The sequence below is a fragment of the Saccoglossus kowalevskii genome, chromosome 4 (assembly GCF_978046115.1).
Source record: "Saccoglossus kowalevskii chromosome 4, keSacKowa6.1, whole genome shotgun sequence".
NCBI lineage: Eukaryota > Metazoa > Hemichordata > Enteropneusta > Harrimaniidae > Saccoglossus > Saccoglossus kowalevskii.
Window position 1 is genome coordinate 10643526 of NC_140644.1, and position 20839 is coordinate 10664364.

The 20839-nt window shown below is 36.1% G+C and overlaps 1 protein-coding gene across 3 annotated transcripts in view; it reads right to left on the reverse strand.

The window, feature by feature from the left end:
• The window catches only part of LOC102806884 (uncharacterized), a 28927-nt gene continuing 8088 nt past the window's right edge, over window positions 1-20839 (reverse strand). Inside the window, exons 10-22 of one of the 3 annotated variants that reach the window (XM_085497755.1) lie at window positions 19794-19858; window positions 16808-16911; window positions 15956-16095; window positions 15276-15456; window positions 14738-14875; window positions 13667-13847; window positions 13304-13436; window positions 7805-7900; window positions 5032-5063; window positions 4378-4666; window positions 3922-3962; window positions 2005-2236; window positions 1-1521 (exon numbers count right to left, since the gene is read on the reverse strand). In XM_085497755.1, coding sequence (XP_085353881.1) covers window positions 1157-1521; window positions 2005-2236; window positions 3922-3962; window positions 4378-4666; window positions 5032-5063; window positions 7805-7900; window positions 13304-13436; window positions 13667-13847; window positions 14738-14875; window positions 15276-15456; window positions 15956-16095; window positions 16808-16911; window positions 19794-19858 — 1997 coding nt within the window. In that variant the 3' untranslated portion in view covers window positions 1-1156. Of the gene's footprint in view, window positions 2237-3921; window positions 3963-4377; window positions 4667-5031; window positions 5064-7804; window positions 7901-13303; window positions 13437-13666; window positions 13848-14737; window positions 14876-15275; window positions 15457-15955; window positions 16096-16807; window positions 16912-19793; window positions 19859-20839 lie in introns of all 3 variants that reach the window. The other 2 variants (XM_085497753.1, XM_085497754.1) reach the window with 2 other exon arrangements.

Sequence of the window (20839 nt, forward strand, 5' to 3'; positions counted from 1 at the left end):
TATAGACATTCTTATCTTTATTGTAAATGTAAAAATATGTCTAAAATCACATCAGTAGATACAGTAATCTATTTTATTAACAATTCATTGTGGTAAACCCACTCAAGACACACTATTCAACTCAAATATATTAATGTTCTTTTATTGACATCCGCATGGCAATTTCCAAATCGCGCTAATCAAGTATTACTTGTAGTTCATAAAGCAGCCACAGATAAACTGCAAACATTAATTACTCGCCAAGCTTTATTTCACCATTTTCACCGGAATTCGCAAAATAAAATCCACGTTAACACGTAAAATTACAATAAAACTCATTGATGCATGAAAATGTGAATTTAAAACCTAGTGAATTTGATCAAATACTGAAATAGTGAAATTAAATGCTGGTGAAAATTAATGCTTTTCTCGGACTTGTTTCAAGTTGCCAAAGATTACGATTGTAGTTCATCAAGTTTGCTGTCATTCTTCTTTTCCACAATTAATTGTTAATTTATAGGAATTTCCAACATAACAAATTACTATACTAAACTATCATTGTCAGTGCAACATCTGCAGCAATGCATTTAAAGATCTAAAAAATAGATCAACACTGAATAGTAAGCAAAAATAAGCACAATTCATTTATGAATGAAATACAATGACATATTCAAATGTTTTATTTGAATGAAATAATTTCATCGTAAACATGATGAATAATCATACAACCTAATTATTTAAATTGTTTCTTAACAATATCAAAAATAAATTACTTTTATCAATTTCACTGCTCTTTTCCAGTTTATAACAAAACAAAGCACCAACAGTGTTTTCTATTGAATGCATAGCAATCATGATTAGACAAGTCATTTAACATATGTACATAATATGTTCCATTATTTGCTGGACAAAGACTTAAGTTTCACACTCAACACATAATAGTCATGTGGCACAGCACAATCAAAATTCTTGAAAAAAAACAAAAACAGGTATAATGTTCTTTGGTTATAAAGACAAAGAGTTGAAAAAAGACTTAACATGTTGTTATATATCGTAAACATCAAAATATTAAATACAAATACATACTGTAAATCAGAAAAAATCCTTTTGACTGACATGTAAACTAAACGTGATATATTGCAACACGACAGCACAGATGATAGTTACAATGGACTATTTAAGAAGAATAATGAACATGTGCAGTCTGTGAAACCATTTGAGGAGCTATGTACTGAGCCTGAGTAGTATAAGTATTAGGAAAAGGTGGGGTAGTGCCATACACATTATGCACTGCTTTTTGTGGGTTATTGGCAGAATAAATATAAGCGTTGTTATTAGCTTGCTGTGCAGTGGCTTGCCATTGATGAGGTGCAAACTGATAATTACTAGCCATGCTTACTTGGTGATTATCATATACTGACTGTGAAGAAGTGAAGTGCTCTGTGCTGTTGGCAGCTCCCTGATTACCAGCATTGTAGTAGGAACCTGTGGGTGCACTGGACTGGTTAGTATTTCCATCTGCATAATATTGCATGCTGGGGCCTGTATGGGATGGCGAGGATGTCAAAGGGTTAGCAGAGATGTTTCTTGGAGAGGAGCTAGCAATATTAATAGGTGCAGAGCGTCGGGCGAGGGGAGATGAGTTACGTGCAGGTCTATGAGGAACATGCTGCGATTGGTTGGTAAAATCATGCATATTAGCAGAATATTGCTGTGAGGTAGCAAAGGAAGCATTATCTAATTGGTGCCTAGTCTGGGTGGATGGAGATGATCTAAGATGTCTAAACCTTGGTGGTGAATTCTTAAAACTACCACCACCACCACCACCAGAATATCTCCTTTGCTTGTATCTATCATTTTGTGAATAGCCACAACTTGGAGAGGCATACGTCTGATCATGAACTGGGCTGTTTTGCCCAGTACTTAAATCAAATTGGAAGGAATTGGCACGTTCTCTTGGACAGGGCGAGAAATTTGGATCAAAACCATCAGCAGTTGGGAAAGAGTTTATCTGTATTGACTGACCGTCATTTAATTGTTCTTGATCTTCAGTATCATCTAATGATGAAGCAACATCTGAGCCATAATGTCTGTCTTCTACATTCCCTAAATTACAAGGTACATCCATGTTTGTCGACTGTTGAGGTGCTCCCAAGACAGCTGGTTGAGAAGCATGTGGAACCACACCCATGTTAAAAGCCATCACGTTTTGTTGAGCTTGTTGCATTTGTATAATCTGCATATATCGATGGTAATACTGAAAAGTACATAATCACCTTTTAATTAGCTGTAACTCATAGTAAAAGTTATTATGTTTATTAAAGAGCATACATTTTATGATCTTACAGTTGTCTTGTATTCCATTATATTTTTATGGTGCCCCCCCTCCTCCTCCTCCCATCAGCATTTCCAGCCTCGTAGCTCAAAGCTCAAGCTTTTCCTGATCAATTGGAACAACATGACCAACTCAATGACATATTTTGCAAGTATACACCTTAGCAAATACATATAAATGAAAGTAAAAATAGGAATATGCTGAAAAACACTGCATTAGATAATAGTATTTTGTACATGATAGTATGAAATAAAAAGATAATCAATATTAACAGAATTTGGAAATTTTTTTGTTATTGAAAAAAATCTTCATGAAGACTCCATGAAACAGTAGTGGAGAGCAAGATATTTACTTACACCTAACTTCTGACCAGGTAGTTAATTATTGAGGGACTATGCAACATCTCAAGGGCACTTTGCTAAATGTTCCAATGACCGTTGTAGACGCAATAAAGTTACCTACGTGACAGTTCAAAACAAACTGACCAGGGTTTCAGATGGGCCAACTATTACAACGTGTAAGCGACTAAGCGTCCTGTCAAACATTCATCAAACAATCATGTTTTACTTATGTTTTGATATTGAACAATTTATAATTTCATGCATACATATGCTGGTTCATTTAATAAATTCTATTTTGAATGTTTGGCGAAAATAATAAACCTAGCTGATACAAATATTTAAGAACGCCTCTAACATATAATGAAATTATCCTCGTGTCAAGGCGTTTAGACGAAGACACTGAGATAGAGATTATTAGCCTCTTGCGAATGATCAATGATGGAGGAAGTTAAACTAACGAGGGCAACGGTTCAAGGGATTGTGCAGCATTTCTGTTGCATCGGTTGGATACGTCCCGAGAGGAGTAGCGGCCTTCATCAACTGAAATCGTTTATCTTATTTTGTCTGACATCTTAAGGATATTCGAAACTGGTATATAGTGACGGTGTGAAGGTGAAACTAAGTAGAAGATTCCAGGGAAAGATTGACTGGCCGATGAGTGTTCTGGAAACTGGCAATGGGACCAGCCATTATGCGAGAAATTGAGTGGGACACTCGCGCTAATATTATTAATATAAATCCATTGACAACATCTTGACAAACTAGCAATCGAAAGAATTTAGATTTATCATTTCTTATTAATATTTATTTTCAGTTTAATGTTCGTATTACATTTCTCTCAAGTGTAACACAGCAATGTTTTTTTGTATCTACAAAGCAATGGAATAGTCCAACTACTCCTTGTTCCTCATGGCCAAACGCCCGCTGTTTTGATTAACTGTCACGTATGCAACTTTATGCGTCTACAACGGACATTTGAGTGTCTAGGAAAGTGCCTGGGGATGTTGCAAAGTCCCTCGGTAATTTGCCTACCGGGTGTGTATGTAAATATCTTGCGCCCGCTGTAAGACCTATTTACATTCAAAATGGCCAACTGTCAACAGGTCACAAAAATGCACATGAATAGTATATTAAATTGATATTGAAATTTGTCAGGTCTGGATTATGAACTTGCCAGTTACTAAAAATTTGGTCGACAGTATGAGTTCGAAGTTTATATATTGTGATATGATTTTACGTAACTTAGCAAGGTGATATAAATCTTACCTCCACTCCCATGTTGAAGAAAAATCTTAAAGTATTGGTATCTGTGAAGAGAACAGAATCAGATGCAATAAGAAATATTTGATAAAGCTTTTGAGCGTGATATGTACAGTGCCATCTTGAGAGGAATAAAACAATGGTGATGTCCTCAGTAACTCACCAGACATGGGGTGATTCTGAGAGCCATATGTATCACAAAAAGGATTAATACCATGGTGATTTGAATACTGTAAAAGTGTTAATTATTCACTGGGTTTAAATTTTTCTTATTTCGCTGATTGAAAAATGTGCTAAATCAAGACCCAGTGAATATGTCAAATTGGGCATAGAACATTATCTAAATTATAAAACCGTGAATTTAACCCACTGAATATGCCTGAAATGCTAATTCAGTGAAGATAGACTAATACGGTACCATAGTTATTTGAATAGGTAATGGTGATGTCTCCAGTAACTCACCTGACATGGGGAGATCTGAGCCATATGCATCACGAGATGGACTAATACCATAATTAACAGGACCAGTTAAATTTTCCACAATGGGCAAGATGACAGGATACATAGGAACACCTGATGGTATAGACTGTTGTTGTACATAGTTGTTAGCCGCCATTATCACAGGAGCTGGAGATACATTACCCATACTATTATTACCAGCTGGACTACTGGAATATTGCTGTAGTTGTATTGGTTGTGGAGATGCACATACAGGCTGAGGTATCATAAACTGACTTGGAGGAGTCATCATCTATATAAAATACAATAATTGTATTAAAGCTGCAGGGAGCATCAAAAAAATCCAAGCAAGGGCCATATTGCATACTGATGTTCAAACAATTCTGATGGGCATGATCATTGTTGCCAAGGACGACAATTTTCGCCACAAAATGCTGAAACGATACAAATACCAGGTCTGCAAAGCAGGTGCAAAAAGGCATTTTCTGTCTGCATTAAATCCAAAATTGAATCACATCACGAGCTTGTCATATTAATGCATTTGGCACATACTACAAACTAAATGTCCATATTGTGGAAATGAACAAAAGGAAACAATAGAGATCTTTCAACATGGCTCCACCAACAAAACACTTAACTATAATCAAGTTTACTTGCCTGTTTCATTTGACCATCATCAATACACACACCTTAAAGAAAAATGAAAATCATTAGTATAGCAATAAATGAGAGTGAAATTTGAAAGCCTTTCAATACAATGGCTTACCAGTCCAATTTGAAATACCCATTCAATATCACTTTAGAAGATAGTGTCCTGTTATATCACAAAATTGTGTATTTTTTTATAAGTCAAGTCACACAAGCAATATCGAAAACGTTTTTGCCATCTCAATACCCACAATCTATTGCAATAGAACAGTTTTGCAGAACATGACGCTATTTTCAAAATGTTCGACTGCAGTGCCTTACCGATTGAAATACCTTAATTTAATTTGAATGCAACATGCAACGTTTAATTAATTTTTGGTTAGCTATTCTACATAGATCCTGGCCATTTTTGTGATATTAAAAGCAGTATTAGTGATATATTCTACATAGATATCCAGTCACGCGATATTAAAAGCAGTTATTGGTGATTTATTCTACATAGATATCCAGCCATGCGATATTAAAAGCAGTATTGGTGATGTATTCTACACAGATATCCAGCCATGTGATATTAAAAGCAGTATTGATGATCTATTCTACACAGATATCCAGCCATGTGATATTAAAAGCAGTATTGGTGATCTATTCTACACAGATATCCAGCCATGTGATATTAAAAGCAGTATTGGTGATCTATTCTACATAGATATCCAGCCATGTGATATTAAAAGCAGTATTGGTGATCTATTCTACATAGATATCCAGCCATGTGATATTAAAAGCAGTATTGTGATCTATTCTACACAGATATCCAGCCATGTGATATTAAAAGCAGTATTGGTGATCTATTCTACACAGATATCCAGCCATGTGATATTAAAAGCAGTATTGGTGATGTATTCTACATAGATATCCAGCCATGTGATATTAAAAACAGTATTGGTGATCTATTCTACATAGATATCCAGCCATGTGATATTAAAAGCAGTATTGGTGATCTATTCTACATAGATATCCAGCCATGTGATATTAAAAGCAGTATTGGTGATGTATTCTACATAGATATCCAGCCATGTGATATTAAAAGCAGTATTGGTGATGTATTCTACATAGATATCCAGCCATGTGATATTAAAAGCAGTATTGGTGATCTATTCTACACAGATATCCAGCCATGTGATATTAAAAGCAGTATTGGTGATCTATTCTACATAGATATCCAGCCATGTGATATTAAAAGCAGTATTGGTGATCTATTCTACATAGATATCCAGCCATGTGATATTAAAAGCAGTATTGGTGATGTATTCTACATAGATATCCAGCCATGTGATATTAAAAGCAGTATTGGTGATCTATTCTACACAGATATCCAGCCATGTGATATTAAAAGCAGTATTGGTGATCTATTCTACATAGATATCCAGCCATGTGATATTAAAAGCAGTATTGGTGATCTATTCTACATAGATATCCAGCCATGTGATATTAAAAGCAGTATTGGTGATCTATTCTACACAGATATCCAGCCATGTGATATTAAAAGCAGTATTGATGATCTATTCTACACAGATATCCAGCCATGTGATATTAAAAGCAGTATTGGTGATCTATTCTACACAGATATCCAGCCATGTGATATTAAAAGCAGTATTGGTGATCTATTCTACATAGATATCCAGCCATGTGATATTAAAAGCAGTATTGGTGATCTATTCTACATAGATATCCAGCCATGTGATATTAAAAGCAGTATTGGTGATCTATTCTACACAGATATCCAGCCATGTGATATTAAAAGCAGTATTGGTGATCTATTCTACATAGATATCCAGCCATGTGATATTAAAAGCAGTATTGGTGATCTATTCTACACAGATATCCAGCCATGTGATATTAAAAGCAGTATTGGTGATCTATTCTACATAGATATCCAGCCATGTGATATTAAAAGCAGTATTGGTGATGTATTCTACATAGATATCCAGCCATGTGATATTAAAAGCAGTATTGGTGATGTATTCTACATAGATATCCAGCCATGTGATATTAAAAGCAGTATTGGTGATCTATTCTACATAGATATCCAGCCATGTGATATTAAAAGCAGTATTGGTGATCTATTCTACACAGATATCCAGCCATGTGATATTAAAAGCAGTATTGGTGATCTATTCTACACAGATATCCAGCCATGTGATATTAAAAGCAGTATTGGTGATCTATTCTACATAGATATCCAGCCATGTGATATTAAAAGCAGTATTGGTGATCTATTCTACATAGATATCCAGCCATGTGATATTAAAAGCAGTATTGGTGATCTATTCTACATAGATATCCAGCCATGTGATATTAAAAGCAGTATTGATGATCTATTCTACATAGATATCCAGCCATGTGATATTAAAAGCAGTATTGGTGATGTATTCTACATAGATATCCAGCCATGTGATATTAAAAGCAGTATTGGTGATGTATTCTACATAGATATCCAGCCATGTGATATTAAAAGCAGTATTGGTGATGTATTCTACATAGATATCCAGCCATGTGATATTAAAAGCAGTATTGGTGATCTATTCTACATAGATATCCAGCCATGTGATATTAAAAGCAGTATTGGTGATCTATTCTACATAGATATCCAGCCATGTGATATTAAAAGCAGTATTGGTGATGTATTCTACATAGATATCCAGCCATGTGATATTAAAAACAGGATTGGTGATTTATTCTCCCCATAGATGCCATGCCTTGTAGATATCATGCCAATACTAACCTTCCAGATCAGACAAATTGATCTTATTTATTTGTTTGACTAATTCATTATCATCATCATCATCAAGCTCCTCATTATCATTATCATCATCATTATCTGTTGACAATGTGAAAACATTAGCCAATGGCAAGTTGTTGTTCATCCGTATTTGTGATTAATCATTTTAATGTACTGGTGGGTACTCAGTGTAATGACACATTCCACAGATGTCTCACCAGTATCAGCAATGTTAAACTCATTTCTCTAGATAAGGCTGGCTTGAAGATAGCCTACCTTGGCATATATTCAACATTTTGCCGAGTTATCTATCTAACAAGCAGCCTCTTGGCTGAGATGGCCCCGCTGTTAGCAGCGAAAATAAAGAACTGAACATATCACCAGAAAATGAACAAATCTGAGAGAGCTTTACCTGAGGACCCTGTATGTACCGTATAGTGATTAAAGCAAACAGACTTTTAAGCAGTTTTTGACAGGAAGTCGAAAATATCACTTTTTAGGAAAAATGCCAAAATATTTATCAAAATTAAAGAATTGAAGATATCATGAAATGAACAAATCTGAGAGAGGTCTGCCCAAGGTACATATACATCGAGTATCAAAGCAATGAGGCTTGTAGTTTTCAAGAAGTTGAAAAAGTAACAGGCCATGCATGGCACAGTCCCAGTTATTGAATTTAAGGTTTATAGTTTTGTTTATAGTAATATAGCTGGAATATAACGATGTCAGGAATATGATTATGATGATTGTTTAACATTAAAATGATTGACATTTGTATCTGATCATCAAACGAGTACTTCCATATTGTCCATATTGAGAGATATTGCTCTGAACAGCATTAATTAAAACAAAATCAGCCATTTTGAATACATGTATATATTTATAACATGATAACTTGCATCAAGGTGCCATAATGTCTAATGTATATACCAAGTTTAAACAAAAACCATCAGTAACAGCCAAGAAATGCTTGATTTTGATGATTTTTCAGCACAAAAATGACCGCCATTCGGCCATATTGAATCACATCTTGAAATAAATTGATGTGCATATGTATAATATCATGTACGTGTTTTGTTTGATTGTGATTGGTCCAGGCATGTCTAAGATACTCGCGGAAGCACAGAGGTCAAACCACAAGTCTCCGTTTTCGGACTTCATCCGAACGGGAACTAACAAGCAGCCTGACGACAGATAGCTCCGCTGTTTGCAATGCACATTTCAAATAAAGAAAAGAAGGGTCCTACTATTTAACGCCCGGACACGCGAGGGAGTGTCCGGGCACGCGCGGAGGCGAACAGGGGGGAATACCTAACGCGCGGGGCAGCGGCAGCAATCCTTCTACTGTATAATATTCGTTTATGCTCAAAATTTGAACCGGAGTGGCGAATTCGAGCAGCTATCCACACTTTTTATGATCGACGCCCGGGCATTCCGGCGAGTCGAGTCCGCCATGTTGTTTACTAATTTTGGTTAGCGTTTAACAATAGGACAATACCATTCGATCCATGGGGGTGACAGTCCTACGAATGTGCCGACATTGTCGAAGGACAAGGACAGGAACAGTTTGTGCAAGTGTGGCGAGACTCCCGTAATTATGCGGAAATTATTTACCTCATGTGAAAAAAAGCATGTTTCTCATTGTTGTGCTATATTGTATCGTATCATGGATCTAGGTAGTCCTGCGTACAGTCTATGGAGGTATGCCGGGCTGTGGTGGGGTCGTCTATCAACCAAACGCGCTCCCGTACACACAGCACTGTATTCAGGGCTAGCATACAAGAGCTTCGTGGTTGTGTTATAATGTTACAATGTGAAAACAGACAACCACTCAGCCATAATACGTATCGAGACCAAACATAATTTGTCGATAATCGAGTGTTGCAAGAAAAAGTGAGATTGTCGCAAAATGTAGCAAATCGTTTTCAAAACAGTGCCGCTAAGAAAGTCTCGCTTTGTTTGCGCCCACTGTAAAACATGTATAGTAAACAAACCGCCCTTTTAGAAAATATTTTTATTAAAAATAAGTACAAGTCAACTAAAACGAAAATTAAAACATGTATAGTAAATAGACAGACACCCCCCCTTGTGGAAAATATTGTTATTCAAAATCATTCAAAGTACAAGTCAACTAAAACGAAAATTAAAACATGTATAGTAAATAGACAGACACCCCACCCTTGTGGAAAATATTTTTATTCAAAATTATTCGAAATTGACAATGCTATGATAAACGTGTTTTTCGTTGTCGCTATAATGCAGTATCAGAACTCCAAGTTAAAACATTAACGAGGAAGTACAATTGCGCATGCCTCCCATTAGTTCCAAAGAACGGTATTATCACGTCGGTATGTTCAATGGTCCACACTGAATACAATGGCATAACACTAATAGTTTTGAAAAAAAATACAATAACACGTCGGCAAGTTCAATCGTTCACACCTAAGACAATGGCATAATTCTGTAATAGTTCTGAAAAAAAAAAAACATTAACATGTCGGCAAGTTCAATCGTCCACACCGAAGACAATGTCATAACTCTGTAATAGTTCTGAAAAGAAGGTGTTATCATGTCGGCAAGTTAAATTGTTCTAACTAAAAGCAACGTCATACACTGATTTAAAAAAAAAAAAAAAAAAAAAACGCCGATAGCATACGGGTTTGGAAAAGATCGATCACGGGGCGTGTATACAGAAAACTACCGGTATGTAGCTCGCCAACTGGGCTTGGGATCTCTCCATCGCGTCAAGTGGTCATTCATTCGCAAACGTAGAGGTCATAGCCGTCGCATCGCGATTTTATAGTAGCTCACATACCGGACTCACACCCTGCTCGGGGATCATGTGGTCCGTGTTACGAGCCCGGCCGTTACAAATTGGTCTGGGATCAGCTTGTAAATAATCTACTGTAACTATACACTGCACAAACAAACTACAAAAGATTCCATAAAATAGAAATACAAAGTGGCGTTTATCACGCCATTAATTTATTCAAACCCTTTTGTTACCTGTTATAGCTCCAAACAGAAACAACAAATGCTTTGTCTCTCGACGCAACTCGCCCTGGTTATGTAAATGTTTTCCCTTTCCATCAGGCTCCAAGCCGGAACAAATGACAACCTTTTTTTTCTGAATTACACAAGTTCATCATATTTGGTATGTCATGTTTATTTGAAAAAAACGTGCCTTGCTTGGGTTGAACCACGGTTACTAAAAAATAGTGACCGTGGTTGAACTGAATTAGGGACAGTGTATGTTCCCCTCTCTGTTGTAGTTGTACAATAGAGTGTCAATCACAACTGAATATGTGTCGCGGCGTCAACACTTTGAAATATGTGGACGAAACGTAACATATTCCGTACGCTATACTGTGCACGAGATTGACCAAACTGTGTTTTCGACAAGAGGTATAAACCAGGTTTACCGTAAACTGCGTGTACAATAAGAAATTTACCGCATGCTGTAAGAGTGGGGACAGGGGGTGGGTGACTGGTACAGGAAATAAAAAAGGCATCTTAAGTTTTTACAGGAAGTTACCATTTACAATAAAAAAATCGATTTTTACACTTAAAGATATATTTGATATTTTGTGTTTAAGAATCTATATTGAAAGCTTAATGTGGAAAATGCTTTATACACTTACAAAATATACGATCTTTGTACAAATCATGGATGAATAAAACGGTTGATTACATTTTAAGTCTTGTCCATGGCTACGAATATACGTTTTTTATTTATTTGTTTGAATTACATTACAAAGTATAAAAACATTGGACGAAAATATCCCCTCTGTACCGTACACGAGATTTACCGAACTCTGTACCGTTCACGATATTTACCGTATACAAACTTGCACTGCAACAGGAAACACAAAGACGTTACGATATTCTTAGGATACTGACTTCATTGCAAGTGTACGTAGCATTGTAACATAACAATGAGAAAACAACATGAGGTGAATAATTTCTGCGTAACAGACGTCTTACATGGTCATTTTAAATGAATCTTACTAAAAAATACTACGGGAGTCTCGCCACACTTCCACAAACTTGTCCTGTCCTTGTCCTTCGACAATGTCGGCACATTCGTAGGACTGTCACCCCCATGGATCGAATGGTATTGTCCTATTGTTAAACGCTAACCAAAATTAGTAAACAACATGGCGGACTCGACTCGCCGGAATGCCCGGGCGTCGATCATAAAAAGTGTGGTTAGCTGCTCGAATTCGCCACTCCGGTTCAAATTTTGAGCATAAACGAATATTATACAGTACAAGGATTGCTGCCGCTGCCCCGCGCGTTAGGTATTCCCCCCTGTTCGCCTCCGCGCGTGCCCGGACACTCCCTCGCGTGTCCGGGCGTTAAATAGTAGGACCGGAAAAGAAGTATCAAAGTCGAAAATATCACTTTTTACCAAAAATTACAAAAATATTCACTAAAATTAGAGAATTAAAGATATCATCACGAAATGAACAAATCTGAGAGATGTTCAAATGTAGTACCCTATACATGTAATATCAAAGCAACTGGACTTGCAGTTTTCCACAAGAAGTTGAAAATAGGCAAAATCCAGCTGATAGTCAGCTAGGAAGTAAAGTTTCAATTGGACTGTACTATAAGTTACTGGATAGTATAATGAGGCTTACATAATTTCACAAGCTTAATTAAACTCTTTAACAAAGTCTAATGTGATTCTGTTAGGAGACACTGAATTTGGCCTTAGTAAAATACATAGATCTGATCCGGGGCCTACGCAGAGCACCTATAAAACAACCAACCGATTTGCTGTATTAAATGGTAATGGACAAAAAACAGAATGCTGGGAAGTCAAATTTTCAAACAGAGTACTTTGATACACACTTGCTAAACAGGATTAGCCCTGGATCCAGTGTGGTCAGGGTGGGCGTTATTTACATTTGGTCACCAGCTGCCAACACAAATTGTGATAAATTCAAAGTATAATTGAGATTTTTACAGACAATCAGTTTGTTTGTAGTTTGTGTTGACTTCAGCTGATGCAAAACAGCATCAATTTTGCTGCTCATCCATCTCATTTCACTATAGAAGAATCCATGGCAGTGTTTAAGTAAGTAGCCAATAACCAAATGTAAATGTCTACTCTTCCGACAATGCCATTGGATCCAGGCCTAGAACAGGACCAGCCAAAGTAATAGTGGTGAAGTAATGGCCAAATTAATTTCTTGGTTGGTGTTTGAACACATGTTTGAATGTGGCAATAGCACAAGACCAGAAAACATGAATAATAGACTTGGTGGTCGAGTAAATTCTGCTTTGGTCCCAGAAAGTGAATGAACTCCAGGTTTGCAAACACATTGTATCATCTCACACGACAGTGCTAATAAAGTTTTTCACCAGAGAAGGCTGTATTCTCATTGGTTTCCACACAACATGGTTCAAGAATCTGCACCGAGATTCCTATTTTATTGTTGTGAACGATTATTATTATTGTAACGATTAATGCCTTGCTACAGGATCTCTACTCACCATTAACAAAGACAGGTTCATCCTGGCCCATTGATGTTGGAATGTTGATTGGTGGAGTAGCACTTCTTTCCTTTCCTAATTTGCCCCAAAAAGAAGCAGGTCCAACATGAACTCCAGCAGTATTTTGTGCCGTCTATCAAGAAGAATATATATATATAGTATTTACATACAACTGGACAACCTTTCAAGTTGAGTTGCTTTAATTTTTCAAATCCTGAAATATGCACTGTATTGTGATTTTTTCACTGTCACAATAACTTTCATAAAATTTTGTCCTCGTAAATTTCACTTAAAATTATAAAATAGAAAAACATTTCTAGCCATGATTAGCATACACATATCTGAGAGATAATTTGAACTTACTGGCAATGCAGGAAATGCATGTGAATCTCTTTCTTGTATTTCATATAATGCCATAGACTCCTCTAATGCTTTTTTCTCTTCTCTCTCTTCAGGGGTGTGTCCAAAGAAGTTTTTAGGTGATCCTCTTCCAGCATATCTACCACCTCCTCTACCTCTTCCACTAGCATTTGGAGGCGGTGGCCTGTAAGCATAATTATTCATTTGTTACCCAGCATTTAGTCCTATCCTACCCTAACATCTTTCTAGTCACAAATGATTTCAAAAAATATCTGTGACTTACAGATGTGTACATAAATACGTCTAGTCTGTTTTAGGGATCAAACTGTATCTCATTTCTGCATGGGGCAATGTCAGTTACTTCCATCAGGAAGGTTAACTTCACAAATTCAAAATAATGCAAGTCATATAGTCAACATAAGAAAACACATCTTTTGTACAGTTAGCTGTAGTTTCAATTCAAGGCAATTTCAAAATCTAAATATTGCAATTTTGATTTGCACCCATTAAAAGTTAAACCAGAGTGTTCATGGCAGTATAGGAGAAAAAGAAATTCGTCGGGGATCATTAACACATTAAAGTTAGCTATGCTCCTATGTGATCATTGTTTTATAGAGGTCAAGATCAGCCAGAAGATGTTTAGCATCAAAATTAGAGCAATTTGATCAAAATTGTGCTTACACAGGGTGAAAAGATATAATTAGCTACTTAATATGCATAAACAGGGCTTTAAAACTAATGTTATCCAAAGGTACCTATGTAATAAATTTAATAAAAATCCACTCAGAAGTTTGAAATTTTGCTTACACATTCAGAAACACCAAACTCAGACACACAGAAGGTACAAAATATTATGCACACCTAAATCTTTGAGAAAAAATATTTCACATAATGTAAAACAATTTTTAGCAAATTCATATGCCAACAAATTAGCACAAAACTAAAGGAACAAAAAATTTTTTCCAGCCACCAATCGTCCTAGGGTTTCTTATGGGTCAACGCTTACATTTCTCATGCATCAGGTTCAATGATTGGCAGTCACCAAGCTAATTTCACACAACGACACACACCTACCTATCTGTATAAGACCATTGAGGTCTTTGAGACATTTGATGACATTCCTGCTGAAATGGTTTATTAGTCCTTACAAATGACTGACATGGTTCCATGGAGTTTTCTTGGTTCACCCTGTTCATAAAACGTGGTGGCTGCCTGAAATATAAAGCATTTTTGATAGATGAATATATCTTGTCAAACTGTATGGCATTTTAAGATTAGATTGGATTGGATTGGTATTTTGTTAATAAACTGCAAATGTCTTAGATGCAGCTAGACAGATGAAAATGAAACATCGTCTTCATTGCCATTGGTCATCCAAGAAATGCTGCAAGAAGTGCCACGCCCATAAAAAAATGGAAAGCCTCCTTTTGCAAAAACCAAAGCAGGATTATAATATTAATTGAATAAAGGAACAAGATCACTATTTGACTTCCAAAATATTTAGTGAATGGGACAGCCACCTATGGACTTATGGGTGATTAATAATGGCCTGGTGGTTGATGCTTAGAAACAGTCTGGGAATGAAAAACTAGAGTGATTGTTACATACTTACTTTGGGGGAGAGTTAAATTTCTGTGGTTGTTTTTGTCTTTCTGGTTGTTGTAAACACATCATTGGTTGCTGCTCAAACGGCTGTTGGTATTGAGGCATAATTTGACCAGGAGGTCCTTGATACATATTACTGCTATATTGAGCTTTTCCTCCTCTCTTGATTTTCCTTTTATTTTTTGGATCTAAATGTAAAGATATACAAGTCAAACATGTATCAAGACCACCAAAGAGACTTCTTTAAAATGGTCATATGGTTTTTAAATGGAAAAAGAAGTATTCTTGTATGAATCGCTTACTCGTACATTTGATGCAATACTTGTCTAGAAAATAATGAGATGATACTGTTGCAATAAAAACACATTTGCATTTATCAAAATCTTATAAGTTTGACTTGAAGAAATTACTGTAAAAATATTGCTAAAAGAGTGACCAGGTAAGGCAGTTGGGTCCTTTATACATAGGTTTCCCATATGTTATGCCTTGGGACTGCCTAAAAGCAGTCACCTGAAACGGGTTGTCTTTTTACAGAGGTGGTCCATTTTTTTCAAAAATGTCAAAATTTGTAAAGAACTGGAAATTAAAGGAAATACATGAAAAATATACGAAATAAACTGCCAATATTATGGAGTTCAAGGAGTAATAATGAAACATGGCAATAGGTAATGACATACAATTGCTTACCATTATAATCCGGTACATATCCATTGATTGGTTTATGGTAATATCCGCTTAAGTTCTTGTAGCCTTTATTACCAGTGCCCATCCACTGTCGATTTGGTGCACACATTAGTGGTTTTAAATTCTTCATTGGTAAGGTATGCCTGTAAAACAGTGAAAGTGGTTTTGTTAAACATCAATTTCCCTGTATCCTAGAATTGCACTAAAATAGCTGATAATAGCTGATAATTATGTCATGGCATGGTTACTGTGAACCAACGCAATTCAGAATCTAGGTTATTAGGCCCAAAAATAAAATACAAGACTAAGTATATTTTTGGTTTTTGATAAAAATAAAATATTATACAACTCTTAATAACCACTAAAGATGGGTTTCTTGAAAATGTTTTTGCAGAATCAAACACCATCAATCAGTGTTCTCGCAGAAAAATTGTAAACAGTATTGGCCAATTTGCTTAACAATGTTAATGTATTGTATTCATTGTTATCCAAAATTTAACAGTTGGACGCCTTACTCTATAATGCCCTGGGAAGAACCCTGTCAATAGATCAATGCTTATTATATTTCATATGCTACAAAATAACATTTTGGGGAATGTTTTCATTCAATGTAGATCACACACTGTTCGACTGCCAGACACATGTATGGTATATTACTGTAAAATCTGTATTAGAAACCGCGGCTTCTATTAAAATGGTACAATGCAATAGAGGGGATGAGGCTTCTATTAGAGCATCTACACATATGAGAAATGACAAATTTTTGGTTCTCAATTATTCAAAAAGAATGGGTGCGACTTCTATTAGGGATGCGGCTTCTAATACAGATTTTACGGTAGTATATGAAAACCTTACCTCTCTCCAAGATCTTCAATGAAGACTGTTACAGGACCATCCTGCGAGTGAACTTCTTGTATGTGAGCATTAAAATATCTACTAGTTCCATCATCGAAGTGAACCTATAAAACAAATAACCAAGTGAAAGTTTAAATAGTGGTTTGCAAAAGAAGCCTATGTGTACATTTGTGAACACACTGACTACCAACATTTGCTAAAATAAATTTGCTTCCTCATTCTGAAGATTTTTTAAATCATGACTCGATCGTGATCACAATTTCAAAATCCATATCCAATTGCATCTGGCATACATTAGCATAGTTCATCATTGCAAATCTTTATTCAACTCAAAACAGTGATGATTAACTTTCTTTGACATGGTGAAAAATATTTGGGAATGTATGCTGCATTTTTTGCTAGAAAATTCTGAAGATGTCATTTCCAATTTGCAGATATAAAATAAAACTATAGCATGCACTGCGAAACAGGTCACAAATTACACACTTGCAAACACTGACTGGAGATTCCTAAATATTACCCAGGAACATAATGCACAATAATTACATACACATTACCCAGGAACATAATGCACAATAATTGCATACACATTACACCCAAGAACATAATGCACAATAATTGCATACACATTACCCAGGAACATAATGCACACTAATTGCATACACATTACACCCAGGAACATAATGTACACTAATTGCATACACATTACACCCAGGAACATAATGCACAATAATTGCATACACAGTACACCCAGGAACATAATGCACAATAATTGCATACACAGTACCCAGTTACATAATGCACAATAATTGCATACACAGTACCCAGTTACATAATGCACAATAATTGCATACACATTACACCCAGGAACATAATGCACAATAATTGCATACACATTACCCAGGAACATAATGCACACTAATTGCATACACATTACCCAGGAACCTAATGCACAATAATTGCATACACATTACCCAGGAACCTAATGCACACTAATTGCATACACATTACACCCAAGAACATAATGCACAATAATTGCATACACATTACCCAGGAACATAATGCACACTAATTGCATACACATTACACCCAGGAACATAATGCACACTAATTGCATACACATTACACCCAGGAACATAATGCACACTAATTGCATACACATTACACCCAGGAACATAATGCACAATAATTGCATACACAGTACCCAGTAACATAATGCACAATAATTGCATACACATTACACCCAGGAACATAATGCACAATAATTGCATACACATTACCCAGGAACCTAATGCACACTAATTGCATACACATTACCCAGGAACCTAATGCACACTAATTGCATACACATTACCCAGGAACCTAATGCACAATAATTGCATACACATTACACCCAGGAACATAATGCACAATAATTGCATACACATTACACCCAGGAACATAATGCACAATAATTGCATACACATTACACCCAGGAACATAATGCACAATAATTGCATACACATTACACCCAGGAACATAATGCACAATAATTGCATACACATTACACCCAGGAACATAATGCACAATAATTGCATACACATTACACCCAGGAACATAATGCACAATAATTACATACACATTACACCCAGGAACATAATGCACAATAATTGCATACACATTACACCCAGGAACATAATGCACACTAATTGCATACACATTACCCAGGAACATAATGCACACTAATTGCATACACATTACACCCAGGAACATAATGCACAATAATTGCATACACAGTACCCAGTAACATAATGCACAATAATTGCATACACATTACACCCAGGAACATAATGCACACTAATTGCATACACATTACCCAGGAACATAATGCACACTAATTGCATACACATTACACCCAGGAACATAATGCACAATAATTGCATACACAGTACCCAGTAACATAATGCACAATAATTGCATACACATTACACCCAGGAACATAATGCACAATAATTGCATACACATTACACCCAGGAACATAATGCACAATAATTGCATACACATTACACCCAGGAACATAATGCACACTAATTGCATACACATTACCCAGGAACCTAATGCACACTAATTGCATACACATTACCCAGGAACCTAATGCACAATAATTGCATACACATTACACCCAGGAACATAATGCACACTAATTGCATACACATTACACCCAGGAACATAATGCACAATAATTGCATACACATTACACCCAGGAACCTAATGCACACTAATTGCATACACATTACACCCAGGAACCTAATGCACACTAATTGCATACACATTACACCCAGGAACATAATGCACAATAATTGCATACACATTACACCCAGGAACATAATGCACAATAATTGCATACACATTACACCCAGGAACATAATGCACACTAATTGCATACACATTACACCCAGGAACATAATGCACACTAATTGCATACACATTACACCCAGGAACATAATGCACACTAATTGCATACACATTACACCCAGGAACATAATGCACACTAATTGCATACACATTACACCCAGGAACATAATGCACAATAATTGCATACACATTACACCCAGGAACATAATGCACAATAATTGCATACACATTACACCCAGGAACATAATGCACAATAATTGCATACACATTACACCCAGGAACATAATGCACAATAATTGCATACACATTACACCCAGGAACATAATGCACAATAATTGCATACACATTACCCAGGAACATAATGCACAATAATTGCATACACATTACCCAGTAACATAAAGCACAATAATTGCATACACATTACCCAGGAACATAATGCACAATAATTGCATACACTCGAAGCAATAGTGGGAAATTACAGGAAATTAGAGGGACTCAATCATGCATTCTGCTGAATGAAACACTACCTCATGCTTAGAGTAATATTGAAATACAAACAAAACAGATATAATGGCCAAATGGTAATACTGACCAGAACTTTGTCTCCAGGAGCAAACTGCAAAGTACTAGCAATGTGATAGTCAAGCTTCTGTTGCTCTACAAAAATAATGAAATATTAGTAATGCCATTCATAAAATGTATTAAAATTGTGTGAAATTATGTAAAATATCTTTCAGCTAAAAAAATTATAATATTTCGCAGAATGTAAAAATTAAAAAAAAAAACATGTTCGAAAGTGTTAGGATAGTCTTTGGTGTCTCACTTTTTTATATTACATTTGTTTGTGAACATTGGACGCAACGACATACCCCAGACCATTCGTCCCGGTGTTATCGCTATCGCCACACGAGACTCCAGCTTGTCTCCTATACAATTTTCCTTCCGCCCACTTAATTTTAATATTCATATGACCTTTGCACTGACATCGATAGCCAATCGCATTCGACCGCGGACGTCACTCTAAATAAACAACTGAATAAATTAATATACCATATTTGGAAGATAGCGGGTAAATTCAACGTTGTTGGTGTGTTCCTTCGGGTTCCGAAGTCGCACGAAACGAGTTCATGTTCCGTTATCTTTCGCAAGTAAAACAGGTCGATATGTATTAAACATGGCATTTGTTTTCTTGTTTTAACCCCCTTATTACGCAAGCTTCCGTCGAAGTGGTGTTTTTTTCGACGATTTGTGGCATGTTGCAAAACGAACGAAACATTGCGGCATTCTTAGCGGTGGATAAGGGATCGACTATGACGTCACATTTATGTCTCGTTTGAAAGAGAATAAACAACCGCTCAGAAAAATATGTTGCTAATATTTAAGTGCGGTGCCTTGAAATCGCCTGCCCGACGTCCAAATTTCAAAAGGATGTTCGATTTGCAATGACGACCGTTCATATGTACTAGGCGACGTTACTAATTACTACTAGGGTCGGTGTTTGCATTAAGAATTATAGAACAAAAGATCAGCAAAGCGGTGCTTTTGTCGGCGATTTTGTCAAAGGGAATATTGATAAAATGTTGCAAAACAGAATCGCGAGTTGGGTGAAAAATTGCGCCGGCGGCATTCCCAGCGATG